A 17,238-nucleotide genomic window follows, 5' to 3' on the forward strand; every position below is an offset into this window, starting at 1 on the left:
TCATGTTTCATGGGCCATAAACTGGGGCACACTAAAATAATCCTCTCAGATATGGTCAACTGAATATGAATCCGTGTAATCTTGAACACACTCTACGTGAACTCAGAATTAATCATCAGAAAAAATGAACCCATGAACACAGAGCTAGATGTCAGGAGGAATATTTTGTTCTCATGGTGAAATACTCAAGACCAACTCGTGGCATTGTCCTACAAAGAGCATCATAAAATCTAACCCAAAAGATGTCATTATGAATTATTTGCTGGGAGCCTGACTGTCCCTTGCTCAGTATATTAACATGCCATGTGGCATTTATTTTCCAAACAGATTAGGAAGTGCAAAGTCTGTCATTAAAAAAAGCTCAGCTGGAAACCAGTGATGTTTTTTCCCCCTATAGAAGCCTTATTCCTTCTAACACTGATATTTAGTAATCCTTTGAATTCGTGCTTCAAACAACTTGAAAGGTGAGCTTTGGTTCTAATACTGACAAGTCTGTGAGTCTGATGTCTCCAAGTCTGGAAAAAAGAGGTGTCTGCTGCTCTGGTGGGGCTCCTCACCCTAGACATGGAGTCAGGGATGAGTGTTGTGGTGGTGGTGGGAAAGACAGAGATTGCAGTATCCTGAAGTTTATTCTAAAGTTCAGTCATCACCAAATTTATCAACATATAGGCACGTAATGGGAGAAATGTGTCCTTCTGGGAGGAAAACAGATTATGCTTCTTGTAAGGATGGAGCAGCAGGGGCACAAACCAGTTACTTTGCAAGGAATCCAAGCGAGTGTTTCTTGAGAGAAGGAGTCTCAGTATCTCGTCCACAAAGAAAGCATTATCAATAGAATTTTGATTTCTGTTGTTTTTCCCCAAAAAATATGAGAAACTGTGGAATATAATTGTAGGATTCCCTAACCCTTGGTTCCTTGTGACTTCAAATGTCTGGGGCCGCTGTAGATCTCTAATCCTCCTCTGTATGATAATGGGTGGGTGATGTACAGGGTTGTCATCCTCCTTCTGGAGCCCATGATGTACCTCAGAAAGGAATGAGAGACAGAGGGGAGAGTGAGACTTCTTAATGTGCCTTGGGAATTCATGGCAGATCTCGAATCTCTCAAGGAATGTTTTTCTTGTTTCATTCCATTGGGAATTGTCTCTGACATAGTCAAAGGCATGTTCAGAACGAGTCCCTTTCATTTTGCTGGCCTCTCTATTGCTCTTGTCACTGACCCAAAGCCTTTTGATTTTTTTTTTCTTTTGACATTCTTGAGCTAATTGGCCTCAATGAAAAAGTAGTTTGTTTCCTGCACAAACTTGGCTGTGACAAAAAGTGTGGAAGTTGGGAGAAATTTGGGATAGGCCAGGGTCAAAGGCTTATATAATAGCCCAGAATAGTCAGCCAAAATATAGTGTGAGAGCATCATAGGTGGAATTCAGTTGAATGAAAAGTTCTGCAGGGTTTGGGCACAAAAATGCCAGTAGGGCCAGCATTGAATTTCTTACTTCAGTCAGAATCATCTCAGTTTCATCCACTGAAAGGAGCAGATAATTATTTAACTGGGTAATTATGGGCTGAATTCCTTCAAGAAGGCACACTTCTGCCACAAGTAGCAAGGGGCTACTCTTTAGGCAAGAGGATCTTGTCTGCTGTTCACATTCTGCTCACCTATAACTGTGTGTGCCCAGTGCTCTGGAGCTCTGCTGTCTTCAAACCAGCTGGAAATAAAGACCCCACATTGCACAGGAGATGCCTTCTAGGCATTTTTTTATTGAATTCAATGAGCTTCTGATCAGGTTGCACACAAGGAAAAATTTTGAAGCATTGTAAATGAAAGTGAAGAGCTAGACTGAACAGGCTTGCCACCCCAGAAGCAAATTGAGTGCTGTGAGTTGAAGACAGAAGGAAGCACAGTTTCCTCGTGTGCTTTTCTGTAGCGTAAATCTTTGATCAGCTCCCTAGGATTCAATGGGAGTCTTGTTACTGACTTTAAGAGAAGTAGATGGGACTCTGCAGAATAGTGTTTTGGCTCTGAACCTCTTGTCTGGGGGTATGATTTTAACAGCCAGGGAAGGTCCCACCACCATTTTCAGGCTCTAAGGTACTGCAAGTAGATCTCAAGAAAAAGAGAGATGCCGAGGATCAGGAATTCATCCACATTAACAAGACCTGGACTCAGTCTAGAGCAGTGGAAATGATTTATGTCTTGTTTTGTCGGCTGAACCAGATAATTGAAGGAAAAGTTATATTGGGTCAATGCTCAACAAAAACGTTTTCATTTTCTCACCAAAACAAAAGCCTGGAAGAAAATTCAGGCTCTGCAAAGTGTTTAATTTAATGTCCGTGTTTGTGTTCTTTTTGAAATTAAGTGTATGCATATTCCATTTCAGTAAATTATTGCTGCGTGCTTTGAAATAAAACTGTGATTTTAAAAAAAAAATTTAGTTTCTTTTGGAAACGGCAAAGGACAGTATTCCAGTACTCCTAAATTCCTCATCAGTATTCCTAATGTAATTTGGGAACTATTTTGGCTATCAAAAAAAAAGATTTTTTTTTTTTGGCAGATGAACTGCAGAGTCTAGACCATCCCCACCCCGTGTACAGCTAGATACCAGCTCCATCGTGAACTCTGTTTAGTCCTGAGACCCACTGATTTATCTGTAGAGCTTAATGCACACAATACACAGACACTCAGCTTGAGGTCATGGCCAGCAGAGATGAGGGAAAGAGAAGATGGGAATCTTCAATTTGTCCTTATGGAAGCTTTCCTTTTCCAAAAGTAAAGTGTTAGTTGGGGAGGGATTATTTTTCTTTTGTATCTATATATCTAGCTCTAGATCTATCTTTTTTCCCCCCAAGAAAAATTCAGTAATTCATCTTCTTCTGAGTGATTTCTTCATGACTATAATCTTTGGGCCGGTTGCAGTGGTGGCTTAAATCAGTGTGACTCAGCTAACCCTATTTAGCTCCTAACCCATAAAGCTTCAAAACACACGATCCCTTACTTTATCTCAAGCAAATGACTGCTTCCCTGGAGCTGGCTGAGGCTGCTGGTGTTATTAAAGTTAAGCAGGAGTCTCTGTGTTCTGCAGTGTTCAAGTTTAAACAGTAAGGTGATGACACTTCTCTTTTGCTTTTGTAATTTCTTGGAGTTGTTCTCCTTCCCTTCGGTATGTGTGGTTTAAAAGCAGTCCATCATGTTGCAGACTCTATAAACTGTGGGTTGCTTAATTTGTGTGATTCATAACACAGGAAAAAAAAAAGAGCCATCATCATTCTTGGTATTACATCCAGCTCTGTTACCCAGAGCATTGACCTTGACCAGCTAATGATAGGTATTTAATATATGTGTGTGTCTGTATATATAGATATAAATATTCATTATGTGAGGTCTGAGATTGTAAGGGAGCGCTGGCAGTGCCAAGTTTTGTTCGATGGTTCAGGCCTCCAGCTGTGCCAAACTCTGGGTTCCCTTAATGTACCATTAAAAAAAACCCCAGGCTTTGCTTGAATGTCATCCAGCTTTATTAAGAGAAAGATCAAGCGTAATCTTATTAAGCTTGTCACTCACAAACCATAAGGGTGCAGCCTTGGTGTGTCTGTTTGGTCCACATGTGCGAACAATTTTGCCTCGTGATACTCAAACAGGGGCTGTTATTCTTTAATGAGGGCTGTGAATAACAGAGCTACAAATTTAAAGCTTGGTGATGTGCTCACACACTCGTGTGTTAACAGAAAGGGGTGAAGGTGGGGATTGTTTGTTTGGATTTTGACATGTCCCTCAAGCACGCTGGAACCCACACAACCACAATGTTTTTTAAAAGCTGTTGTGTATATTTTGAAGTTTCTGAACTTCCATAATAACTTAGTCAGCTTTTGAATGTGACCATGTGTCAGAGTGGACAGCTGTATCAGGAAAACATCACAGGAACACTGAATCTCCCTCTTTTTGCTTTCACTAGAAGTCTGCTCCCTGAGCCAATATTATGAGGGGATGTTCGGATAAATTGTGCTTGCCTTCATTGTTGCTCCTTTTCCCCAGTGTTAACAGCTGGGCAGCAGGAGATAACAGTGGAAACCACTACTGTTTATACCAGTGTAAAACCAGAGTACTGCAGTGGGGACTCAAATCAAATATTTCTGCTTGTTCAAAACATGGATGTATATAGAAATTCTGTGTATTTATATTGAAAAAAACCCTAAATTGAAACTGGTCAGGATGTTTGGCCGTGTGGCTGAGAATAGATCTGTGTGGGTGAAACTCACAAAAATAACTAGTAATGAGTGGAATGTAGAGACACATTTGATAGTCTAATAGGGAATAAGTTTGTAACAAGAAGAACTTCTCTATAGACATAGCATATATGAATTAGTACTTGAGGAATACAGCTTTCCAAGACTTTTAGTCAATTAAATTTTAAATCTGTGAGCAAGATATCCTTTGTCCATGGGGATGTGGGGGTTCGATACAGCTGTTTGCATGCCCAGAGTAGCTCACAAATAGAAGCATTTGTAGGATGATGCTCATCTCTCCTGGGTTGGGATAGGTATTCATACAGCACCTTTGCAGCTGAGAATCTTTAACTTCTGCAGGACTATGTTCTCTTCTTTTCCCACTACACAGATGGTCTCTCTGACAGATAAGATTTACTGACCCTTCTGGTAGAGCATTTGCCATTGCTAGCTGGAAACTCCCCATGCTTCCACCACAGGACCTTTAGCCAAAGGACTGTCTGTCCTTCAAACAGCATTTCTTTCTTCGGTTTTGCTTTTAAAGAAAGAAAAAGTAATTAAGAAAATATACAGCCATGGAATCTCCTAATGCTGTCAGTGTCCTCTGGAGGTCCTTATTCTAATTTATACCAACATCCTTAGTGTCAAAGCTGATCTGATCCATTGTGCCCAGGCAGAGCTGATCCTGGTTTATGACATTTAGATGCACTAAAATGGGTACTTTCTAGCCCAGTTTTCAGTTATTCCACATCTTAGGCATGCTTTGCATTTCCAAGGAACAACAGAGCTCCAGATGTAGGTTCTCCAGATCTCTTCCAACACCACATGTATCTCAGGGTCTTGTAATACCATATTCAGCAGCTTCACAAGTGTTTGTAGCGTGTTTTTGCCTTCCTTTCCTCCTCAGAGGCAAGAGTTTGTTGGTGTCATCTGCCCTGTTTTGGGGGTTTGCTTCCCAATGTCAGGACAGGCATAAATCAAGCAGCAAGCCTTGGGTTTGGAGTGTAAGGTGGAAACAAGTCCAAGTTTACACCTCCTGGAATGCCACAGAAGCAGCATCTGACCCCAGTCTGAGAGTGTTTTGTGGACTCTTGGGGCTTATTTCTCCTGCTTTCCCTCTGTGGGAAGGACCTCAGCCTAGGCCCTCAAAGCACTCCTTGAAAAAGCCCCTTGCCTGCACTGGCAAGGCTCGTTATGGTGCTGCAAAGGAATCTTTAGCTGAATTATAAGGCTGAGGATGGTCTTTTAGGGCAGGTTTCAGCTGTGTGGCTGAATGGATTTGGAGGTGCCTGGTGTAGCTCGTGAGGTGGCAAATGATCTGTGTAGCAGGGAGCAGTTTTTGATGGAGCAATTAACTCAAGCCTGGTGAGTCGTGCAGCTGCACCAGGCTGCCTTTAGAGCAGCACCAGCTCAAACCACAGAGCAGCACTCCATGTAATTGCCTTTAATCCGTGCTCAAGGACAGGCTTGGAACCATGCCTGCTGCGGTGGGCTCCTCCACATGGCAAAAGAGAAGGGGTTGAGTCCAAACTGGAGACCAGGTCAGGTCTGTTGTGCTCAGCAGGGACATGTCTCAGTAAAACCAGAGGGCATGCAGCAAGAGGAGGGGACACACACCTGGGCACAGATAATCAGGGTCCATGAGCTCCCTGGAAGACTTGCCCTCAGCTGCTGATGGAGACCATCGAGGGTGTCCTGCCTCCAGGTGTTGTACTGGCTGGGCAGCCTCCAGATGCTACCAGCGCTGCGCTGATTAACCTGGAAGAAAAGGCCATTTCCAGGTTGCAGTGACACTCACCTTATTCACAGCCTCATTTGTGAACTTTCAGGGGTGTTTTTCTGCAACAACAGTGACATCCAGTGGCCAGCTGGATTTTTCTGGGAAAAGAATGAGAGCCACAGTCAGTCTTAACAATGTGAAGTTTTTTATAGATAAAAAATATCCTGCCTGAGGAGGCTCAGTTTTGGTTTCCTTGAGCAGTTTTCTTTAAAAAAAAAGTCTGGTGAAATGGTTTCTGGTTTTATATGTCCATGGGGTAGAAAGCATCAGTACTCTCTGCTCCAGCAAGGAGTTTGTCCTGGGTCCATAAACTCCAGGGGGCTGGCAATTTGCTGAGGAATCCCTCTGTTTTGTGCTAAGGCATCACCACGTTTTTCACTTATGAGACGTCCACAATCCAAATAAACCACTAGGAAGGGGCTCCTGGAAGAGATGAAGAAAGCAGTGTAGTCTGTAGAATAATTGACTGAGAGGTCAAAACCAGAAAGAACAAGCAAGGATCCGTGTCCTGCCAACTGGGAGCTTTGATTTGTGGTTTTCAAACTGCTTTTCAAACAGAAAATGACAGCTCATCTTGTAGTCTTTTGAAGTAGTTTCACAGATTCGACAGACATTGCCCCCAAATAACTTTCCTGGAATGGTTTGATCTCACACTAGAGCAGAATAAAGTTCTGTTTAATTCAGTTTAGAGCTGTCTTGTGCAAACTAGGGGAAGCAGGTTGAAAGCAAACACAGTAAAGTGCAGTTTCACACCAGTCTTGATTACATTGTGGACACAGAATATTGTAGGAGTCAAATGCATCCATGAGGCCAAAAAAGGACAGGCTCAAGAGTCCAGCTCACTGTTGAGCCTGCAGACAGAGCATGGCCCTCACCCTTGTTTATTTCCTGTAAGATGCCATTTAGTGCATCCTTTTACCTGCCAGAAGCCTTTGTCAAAGTCAAGCAAAGGTGCTGCATTTTGTAACACTGGCTGTGTGCTAAAAATAGCTGAGGTCCCACATGGTCTGTACCTTGCTGGGCCTCAGAGATGCCTCCACAAGTTCAGTGAGATACTCTGCTTGCAAAAAGCTGTCTTCCTTACTGAGGAGCTTTTCAAGGCCCCAAGCTGCCCTGAGCTCTGACTCCACCATGTCCTAGGGGTGTTTTAATGCTATGTTCACAGTTACCTCCTTTGCAGAGAAGGCAGGAGTTAAGGAATCTGGTTTCTCCTCCCACCCCAACCTGTGCCTGGCTTTGGCAAGCAGGTCCACATGCATTCCACACTGTTTGGGGATGGCTCAGGGGATTTGTGATGGCATATGAAACACTTCTTTCAGAGGCTGCTTGCCCTGCACTGGCTGTCCAGGGCCCAGCAGCAGCTTCTGTGGAAAGAGCTGATAACTGTGGCTCAGGTGGGAGAGGGTTGTCTACTTCAGCAAGGCTGTACATTCACTAATAAGGCACCTTGGGTGCAAAAAGAAGCTGCATTTCCTCACCAGTTTCCTCATTGCTTGAGGCATTGGTGACAGCTGGCAAGGAATGTTAAGACTGTGCATTTCACACCAGGCTTCTGCTCTTGGGGGATCTGTTGGTCCCAGAGATGCCTCCAGCACCCTGGGAAGACTCTTAGAGATGCTGAGTTTTCTCTAGATTTTCCTCAGAATCATTTCCTTCTCTTCTGCTGCAGTGTTAGGATGGTGAAGTTCCAAGATTTTGTACAGTGACCCTGTCTATTTGAGAGGATCCCATGAGGGACACAGAGACAAGTTCCCTGTCACACAGCTGCACGACTGGCACACACCTCCAGTCACACCCTTGTGTAGAAAGGAATATTCCCAACAATATAGTTCAGTGAGGAGCATGCACCTTAAAAAAATAAAATAAACAAAAACAATGAAAATCACATCTAGTCATGACATTGTGCTAGAGGGAAAAATGCCAATAACCATTCTCCATGCAGTATCTCAGACTGAGTAAGCCCTGTCTTTACTCACAGTAAAACCTGGGGACAAAGTCAATCAAACTTCTGTTTCAGCCCTGCCCACATAATTTTCCTCCTCCATATTTTTTCCCCTTGTAAGTTGATGCAGCTTATACCAGCAAACACAACCAATACATTTTACAGAATAAACACTTCAAATATTCAGGCTTTGTTCAGGATCCTCTCAAGGGATCCTATGTTTTATTTCAGAATATATGCTGAAATTGTCATCCTGTGTTTGACCTTCTCTCTGTGAAAAGCTCCTCTAATGCCACTTTAGTGAAGCAAGAATATGACATAGCCCAAATGGCTCTATAATCAACCAGTGCCCTGATCAACACAGCTCCCTGTCCTGTGCAAACTCTGGTATGACAAGAAAGGTAGGGGACAGGGCAGAAAAAGGAATGATGGGAAGAAGGATGGGCTGTGTGCTGTGTTCAGGAGCTTCTGGGCAGTAACAGGGTGGCTTTGGGGGTCACTATGCCGTGTCTGATAGACACCGAGGCTAAAGGAGCTCCTTAAGCTCACTTGGACAGAGGGCTCCTGTTCTTCCCAAATCTAGTGCTTGAGATGTTGGAATGAATTCCTCTGTGGAGGTGCCATCCTCTCCAGTGAGACTCACTAGCACAGACCAGTCACTTCATTTGGAAATGTCTGAGGCAGCTACAAACTGACACAGAGGCCAGAGGAGATTCTTAGGAGGTGATCTCACTTTAGCTCTTGCTTGTGTTGTTTTTCTGAACCCAAGTGAAACAGCTGGTTTAGACTTGGAAGAAAATGGAGAATTTTTTTTCCTCCCCAAAAAATCATTTTATTGTTTACCACATATGTTTAGGGCAAGTCTGCTAGGGAAAGTGCTCCAAGACTTTGAAGACAGCAGAGAACTGATTTGCTGAGCTCACATTATGGCCCTGAATTGAAACTGGAAACAGAGGACTGTACCAGCAAGGAGCCAGCTCCAAGCTGGTAAAGTCTGTCCCTCTGTCAAATGTTGAGCCTGTTGAGGAGTGTGAATTGCACTCCAGGGTGCTTCTGAAGAAGGATTTCCATGGTGTGACATGTGAGTACCTCAACAATAGCTCCATACCCTTAACAGAAGGGCTGCTCAGAAAGGAAGATCAGAAACTGAGAGACTTTGGGGGAGTTTATTATACTTGGGTGCAGCAAGGAAATAGAAGTCTGTGGGAATCTGTCTGTCCTTCAGATTGAGATGCTCCAAGTATAGAATTGCACTGCAGATCTCCGAGACACCCCAGGGAAGCACAAATCTGTGCTCTATTAGCTTGGCGTCAATCTGGAATAACCCCCTCAGCTTTTGGCCCCTCATCTCTCCATTCTCCCTCTGGCTACGGTGTGGCCTTTCTCCAGAGCTTGTTCTGTAAGTGCACTCGGGTGAGAGGGGAGAGAGGTGATTACATGCAAGAAAAGAATGAAGGGAGCCATGGGAGGATTGCTGGACGTTGGAAATGCTGCACGCTTTGGCTTCTTCTGTGTTATTGCTCTGATTGCCGTGACTGTCCAAAAGTGGCTATGAGTCAGTTCCTCGCAACTGCATAGAATAACAACATCAAACAAGAGGGAAAATGATTTCTCCATCTGCTTGGAGGACGGGTGGCATGATGTAAGGAGTCTATGATGAAAGCCTGCTTTACAGGACCATTGCACGTGGCTTGTGCAAAGTATTTTTTAAGGCATGCTTTGGGCTTGGATATTCCTGCCAACTAGGGGAAGAGGAAAGCTCGTTCCCTGCATCTCCAGCTCTCCTTCACAGCTTTTTGCATAATGCTGCAATTTCCAAGTGCAAAACCATGTCCTGAAGCAGAGCAAAAGCCAGCAACCTGGGGTGACAGACTTTTCTGGAAGGTGGCCCTTTTGGTAGTCCCTTTCTCTGCAGAAAGCTCACAGAGCTCTTGTTTCAAACCTGAACATCAGCCTCTAGGAAGCTTTCATTCCATCTAGTCTGGTGTGGTAGGGCTGCATGTCTCATTCTGTGGCATGGTATGGCTGACATTTCATACTAACTGGGGTAGGCTGGGTTCCTTCAAGCAGAAAATTCCTTCCCCTGTTGGGTCTCCACAAGCATGAGTTTTGTACACATTATCAGTAAAATTTAAAATCCAAATATTCAGGCTGTCCTAACATCCTACTCATGCCTAGGTGCTGCAGGTCATCCACCTAATCCATTATCTGGTATCATTCCTTGATAAAACACTTCACATCACAGGGCTACTAAGACTGGGGGAATCTTTCAGTTACATCTAGATCCAACTTGCAAAAGCAAGATCTGCACAAATCAGGCATTGGCTCCTTGTCAAAGTGCATTCAAGATACTTTTTCAAGACCATCCTTACCACTAGAGTGACATTTCAAGGAAGTGGTTCAAGAACAAAGAGGAGCAATTGTCTGGCAGTGAGGGTCATCATGAGGAAGGCTGAAGAGCCTCCAGTTTTTAAAGCATGTTATTCATTAGCAAAGAAGTATGCTGGACAAGGAGTGAAAGGGAATTAAAAATTGGGAGGGTTTATCCACAACACTGATTCCCTACCATGGGTCTCTGGAACATGTGTCATGTCAGAAGAGAGTACTGTGGGATGGCATGTGGTTCCCAGTAAATTCCTTCTGTTACCCAGAGACCTCTGGGTCAGACTGGAATGGAGAAATCATCAAATTCAAATAAAAGTCATTGCCTGCAGTGTTTGCTGTAGCTCCTTACTACAGCCTCATCTTGACAAATTCATCTTTAAGCTTCCAAAATACTCAGCTTTTACCACTGTAGATTAAGAGGAATGGAGATGCAGTTTTAGAGGCAGTGGGCAAAGGGACCACAGAGTATTTACCCTGACTGTGAAGGGGCAGCTCTCAGCCCTTTGCCTTTTTCCCTACACTAATTCTTGTGAAGCCTTCCTACCATAAACACTGTGGTGCTGCCAAGGGGCTTGAGAATCAGCATCGAGGGAGAAGGAGGAATAGAGGCTGCCGCCTCTGATTGCAGAGCAGCCCAAGGTCTAAATGGCAACAAAACGTTATACATAATGTCTGATTCACTGTGTGGAGAATGTAAAGAATTGAGACCTCCCGACACAGTTTACATTGGCCCTTTTTATGACTAATTGTGCAGAAAATAGCTCTGCTTGTAGTGTGCATGGAAACAGTTCAGATTTCTGCTGTGTGTCAGCTAATGGCTAGCAAGGCTTTTTAGCACAACTTCAAAGGCTCTGGCAATGGAGGTCCTTTGTGAGGGAATTATCTCCTGCTCCTTTGTACCTCGTTATCCTTCTAAGCCATGGAACAAAGAATTGCGAAAAGAATAGACAAAGTAATTTGTAGTAGATCTCTAAACCTAGATAAAGTACATAACATTTGCTTAAAAACATTTTTTCTGCTTCTGTCATCAAAATGTGGTTATAATTTTTCTGTGGAGGAACACCCAAGTTCATCTAACTTTTGAGGGATGCAACCTGATGCTTAGGTTATTGATGAGGGTCACTAGGATGTCTGAAATGGAAAAGAAGAGCTTTAGTTTATGTGGTCAATTAAAAAATACGTGGCTGTCAAGAGCTGGCTGAGAAGTGTCTTTCTCTGCCTCAGGATATTCCACTAAGAAAGGAAGAAAGTGCATTCTTTCAGCAGTGTGTTTGTGCATGGACGTGCTTTAAGGAAACCACGTATATTTCATGTATTTTTAACATGTTTTTTAGTTTAAAAAAAAAAAAAAAAAAAAAAAAACAAAAAAACAAATTGATGGTTTATTCTTGCTTTCTTCCGGTGAAAAATGAAACCTTGGGGAGATAAGGAAACACATTACATTACATGGTTCTGCTTTCTGTAGTCCTAAGCGCAGTTCTTAATTAAAAATAAAAGAGCAAACCAGGAATGGAAGATCTATGATTAATGTTAGCAGCCATGCTATGTAATGTGTTTCCTCCACTGTCTCCAGATCCATGTCTCAAAAAAACAAGATGTGAGTGAAAGGAGGATAATCTTGACCTCATCAAATTTACTAAGAAACCCCCTCTGAAGTGCAGCAGCCACACTGACCACTCTACAGTGTTTGTGTTTTAACTTCAAAATTAATGTGTTTAGCGCTGGGTCTTGTCCTCAAGCAAATCCCCCAGTATCTCCTTATCCTTAGAGGGTGGAAGAATTGCATCCACACCTGGGCATTTTTAATCTTAAACTGTTAGGGGTGGCTGCTCTGCATGTCTCCATGCCCAAGTACAGACTTTCTCTTCAGTTCCCTATGTAGAAAATCTTTTATATCTGCTTTGTCTCCTTTTCCACTTCCATGGATTTCCCAAGGCAGCTGATGTTCTGACCTCTTGGATCCAGTTTTCATCAGCTGTCAAGATAAATTTGGTTAATACTGCAGGAATGGTTTATTCAGGTTTAGACTGAAGAGGGAATAGTGATGGAAATGCAAGATCATTCCCTTGCCTCTCTAGCCTGTCTGATATATCTCTAGATACACTAAATTTTCAGTAGTTATACTTTCTTGAGGTTTTTCCCAGGCCAGGAAAGAAGTTTTTTAAATATTTAAGCAAAAGCATACATGCACATACAAACACATATATAAAGCTCATTTATTTCATATCTATAAATAAAAATTAAATCCAGTGATGTTATAAAGAATAGGAGAGTTACTGCATACTCTATTTGCACATATGAGCAGCCAGAGGCAGCAATTTTATGTTTTTCACTGCTGAGCTTAATTGTCTCTGATTTTTGCATCACATGGGCTGTCAAAGTATTCTGTTGTTGTTAATATTTAACAAGTGAGTCCTTATCTCAAGTTGTGTGTGACTAGGGAAAGTTAGTTTATGTAAGATATTTCTCACATAGAAGATTTTCCTGGATTTTAAAACTGGAAAGGATAATTATTATGGACTTCACAGCAGGAGGCAGGCCAAGACAATTCTTCCAGGAATTCTTTAACCTTTTGTGTTTTACGTTACCTTCCTACACTGGACCTCTCCAGCGCCACCTTTTTCCTTAAAACTTCTCTTCCACATCTCTAATCCTGAGAAACTCCTTGCCATGGGATCATATGGATCACTGTTGGGAAATGTCTGTGTTGGGTGGGAAAGGCTGCTGGTCTGAGCATGCAAAATTTCCTGTTTTCAATCACTAAAGTAAAACATGATTTCAGGCTGCTTATGGTGTGCATGAGTTGGCTACAACAACGTTACCATGATGTAAAATGAACAGGTGGATACAAAAACCACCTTAATGTGTGAATTCTGACTGGACAGAGAAGTTAAGACAAATAGAAGTCAGACATCTTCAGTCAGGTGGAGAAGATGCATTTACAGGGCAAGCTGGTGATGAGATAGGTGGTAACATACTCAGATGTATGTGGTATAATACAAACAGGTAAATTTTAAGCAGAGTCTAAAGGTTAAGTTTTGCAAATGCTCATGCCATTTCCTAGTAGTTGTTAAAGTTTCGGGCTCTGTTGATGTATGTGGAAGGAAGAATTATTTTGGGGCCAGCTCAAAGCTGGATTTTGGTTTTGATTTTTTTATTTCTTTTTATTTCTGTTCTCTTGGTTGAACTGGAACATTTAAAATATTTTAGTATGTGTTGGATTGTAGACATACAATGAAATAGCTATGATGTTTGCATGTATATTTGTAATTAAGGTTTTAATTTCTTTGGGAATCTGAAGTTGAGGGGTTTTTAATGGAAGCTGGCATTCCTTCCAGTTAGGAAAGGCAAAATTAAAAGAACAAACCCTATTGCCATGCTGCCCAGCAAATCAGCAGTCCCAGCAGTTGGCAGCTTTCAGCATGGTATCTACACAGAGGGCAGGAACGGGAAGTCCAGGAAGTGCCATCTTTTGGTCTTCATCCATCACTTGAAGGGACTTGCAGGCTCTGGTGAGGAGCTGACATTGTTTGCATCCATTGTGTGGATGAGCAGTCAGAGCTTTTGCATAGTTACTTTTTTCCCTGAGATTAAAAGAGTTAAAATTGGTTTCTCTTGTGCTGTCAGCTTGTCAAAGATTTGCTGGATTCAGGACAATTATTTACATTAAGAAATCTTTTGGCTTTTAAGACTCTGGCTCAGAGAAAATAAAGTGGACTCAGAAATGTCTCGGACTCTGATACCTTTGACTTTGGTTCTTCTGTGTCACTTTGCCAGTGACAGAATGGGGACCTTTGTTTGCCTTGGCCACTGCATAAAAAAACAGGATATGATCAAATCCAGTTAATCATTCACAAATGCCTCATTTCTTGAATCTCTGAGGGTGTATAACACATTTTTGGGACTGTTCTTTGCTGCTTTGGCTTTTGTTGTAAGTAAGTTAGAAAGGAGAAAATCAAATTTTGAGTTTTCTTAAAAGGAAGTGGAGGAATCCTGGAACACACTAGGGTTCTGCAAATGTACATTTAATCATTTAAAGAAATGTCTTTTGGCTAAAAGCTCTTACCAGTGCTTGCAAGTTGCACTCAAAGCCATACAGCTACATCGTTCCAACAACTGAGGCGAGTTAGCGCCCTTGTTGGCAGCAAGAGCAGAGGGATGCAGGCTGAGCAAATCCTGGGGGCTGAATGCTCTCAAATTCATCAGGACTTTGTGCAGGGTGGGCGAAGAATCCCAGAGATATCTCTGCTGGTGGCTGCACCAGCTCCTTCCACAGCGGCGTCCTTGGAGAGGGACTCAGGCACTTCTTGCCTGCCGTAGTTTTTTCAGTGCAATTTGGCTCTGCTGTGGAGCCAGGCAGTCAGAAACATCTCCTGCAAACACTTTCACTGTGCTTCAGGCAAGCACACGCTCTCCAAGCAGCAGCAGCAAACCCGAGGAGTGAGTTCTTACACCCCACAGCATGGTGGAACTCTGTCCTTTGAGATGCTACAGGCACGTGGAGGCTTGGGTGCATTCCTGGTGAATTGGTCTGTTCAGAGCTGGCAGTGAGGTGCAATAACCTGGCTGTAAATGGGGGTCACCCGGCCCTGCAGAGCTGGAAGTTAATGGATATAATGGAGGAGGATTGTTCTCTTCTTCTTCCATGTCAGTCATGGCTGCAGTTGGAGACAGGTTACAGTGCTATGTGGATTTTAATAAATCTGTTTGTGGACTTTTTGCTGCCTTTATATATCCAACCCCTCCTGCAAACAGTATGGGACTCTGACAAGAAGTTGAAAGCTTTGACTGGATTACACTCCCTTATTGAATCTGTGCCCAAAGCCCTTTGAGGGCTCCCATTGACTCTGGTGGGATTTGGTTCAGATTTCAAGTACATGGGACCCCCTTAAGTAAACTCTTTCAAGGCCTGTACACACTGCAATACTTACTGGGCTCCTTGTTACTTCTGTGAATAGGAATGTGACCTTTACACTTCTAACAAAGAGCCCTGAATTACAGGGCTAAATCTTCATGTTTCAGGAGAGATAAGGTTACCATCCCAGCTCCTCCCAGCCCCACTGTGCAGGTGGCTGAATGGCTGATGAGGCAGTTCCTGAATCACTATGGTTTTAGTCAGACAAATTGTCTTGGTTTGGGAAGACAGGTGTCTGCTAAGGAAGGCAGGAGCCTCCCCTGAAATGGAGAATGCAAACCCTCCCCACCCCTCCGAATTGCTATAAATTTTAAATTAAGGGGCTCTCAGGCAAAAAATATGGGAGCAGGAAATAACAGTTCTTTAATAGGAAAAAAAAAAAAAGGATAAAATAAAACAATGCAATATACTAGAACAACACTGACAGAGTCAGAACTCAACCTGACACCTGTTGGTCAGGGTGTTGGTAGCAGTCCAGTTGGAAAAGTGGCTGCAGTCCTCCTGGAGTGTCAGGTGTGGTTCTATTGGAGCAGGGGGGTCCTGTAGAAAAAAGGGATGTATTCTTCCTCCACAGATCCGTGGAAGAAGAAGCAGCTACTGTTCCTCTGGGGAATCCAGTGGGAAGCCATGCAGTGTGTCAGAATCTCCAGGTTATATCTGGGTAGCAATGTTTGGCTCCTCTCACTGGGCGGAGCATCTCACAATGGGACATTATAGCTCTTATCAGCCATGCAGTGACATTCAATAGCCTGTTATCAGCAGATGTCCCCTACCCAGGGAGAGTGACTGTGATCATTCAGAAAGAGAGATAAGGAGAATTGCCCAATTGACACCAGACAACTGCCATACAGATGGTAATAGAATGCATCTTGCTCTGCAATCTGGAACATAAGTGCTGAACATGCATTGCAGGAGCCTGAGTCTCTTCATTAGCAAATGTCCATGAGCAGAGATGGTTGTAAGTTGTTCCATTCAAGAGTCAAAGCCCTAGTAATATCCTTTTGCCACTGCAGGGTCATTCTGATCTCCATGTTGGAAATTTATTTAATTAGTAAACATCCCAACAATGGTCACAGTGGAAGGCAAGACTGGCAACCCATCTAGGTTTCCTATTATCCACCCAGTCCCTTGGCCATGTGAGGGGAGGGAGGGATAAATGAGATGGAAGAAGAAAGTGTTTGGGCTGTATGCTGTCCCTCTGGTCTAGTTTTTAGTATCTTTGACTCCCAAAGCTGCTGTTCCAACAGGAGAAACTCAAGTAAGTGAGAGTGGTAGTTTGATTGACAGTGCTATTTTCTACCTGTATTTTAGGTCACTTCCTGGGTAACAACACTGTGATTGATGTACTGAGACAAGCAGGATTTGAAGTGGAGCACACCCCTCCTGGACAACCAATTGGAAAGTAAGCAGTGCCCACAGATTATTAATCACTTTCTCTCCTTTTTTCTCTCCCTTTTTCTGTGACTAAGCAAGATTATTGCATTAGCATAGGAGGTGGGTGAGGAACCTCCCTTTCCCACCCAATTTCCAGACAAAAAGTGCATTGTAAAGCATCCATTGTGTGAGTTTGGAAACATATGGAGCCTGAATGGCTGGTGTTTTTGTGGGATTTTTCCACTTGGGGACATTATTTATATCACAGCTGCTTCATTATACCAGCTCAGAAGTGCCATGGTTTCTTTAAAGAAACATTTCATTCAGCTCATTTTCCCCCAGAGCTGTTTTTTCTTTCACTCTCCGTGGGGTTTTTGTTGCTTCTCCATTGCAGACCTCTCTGTCAGGCTGCTGTTCTTCAGGTGGAATTTCAGTTTTTCCTGAAGGACCACATTTAATGTAGCAGATGCATCATTGAAAGTGTGTTGGGCAGGTAGAGAGCAATTCAGTATTCCCTGAGCTTCTCCATATATCTGGTCAGGTAAAGCAGGCAAGAAGGACTGATCAATAGGCTCTTGGCAATCTTCATTAGTATAAAATAAAACATGGCACAAAATTGTC

At 43.0% G+C, this 17,238-nt stretch overlaps 1 protein-coding gene across 1 annotated transcript in view; it reads left to right on the forward strand.

The window, feature by feature from the left end:
- Window positions 1-17,238, forward strand: part of TRABD2B (TraB domain containing 2B) — a gene marked incomplete at its 3' end in the record, with an annotated part of 260,827 nt that overhangs the window by 204,399 nt on the left and 39,190 nt on the right. The window contains exon 5 of the mRNA XM_084211121.1: window positions 16,555-16,645. Coding sequence (XP_084067247.1) covers window positions 16,555-16,645 — 91 coding nt within the window. The remainder of the gene's footprint in view (window positions 1-16,554; window positions 16,646-17,238) is intronic.

Source organism: Fringilla coelebs (assembly GCF_963513975.1).
Source record: "Fringilla coelebs genome assembly, chromosome: 9".
Lineage (NCBI taxonomy): Eukaryota > Metazoa > Chordata > Aves > Passeriformes > Fringillidae > Fringilla > Fringilla coelebs.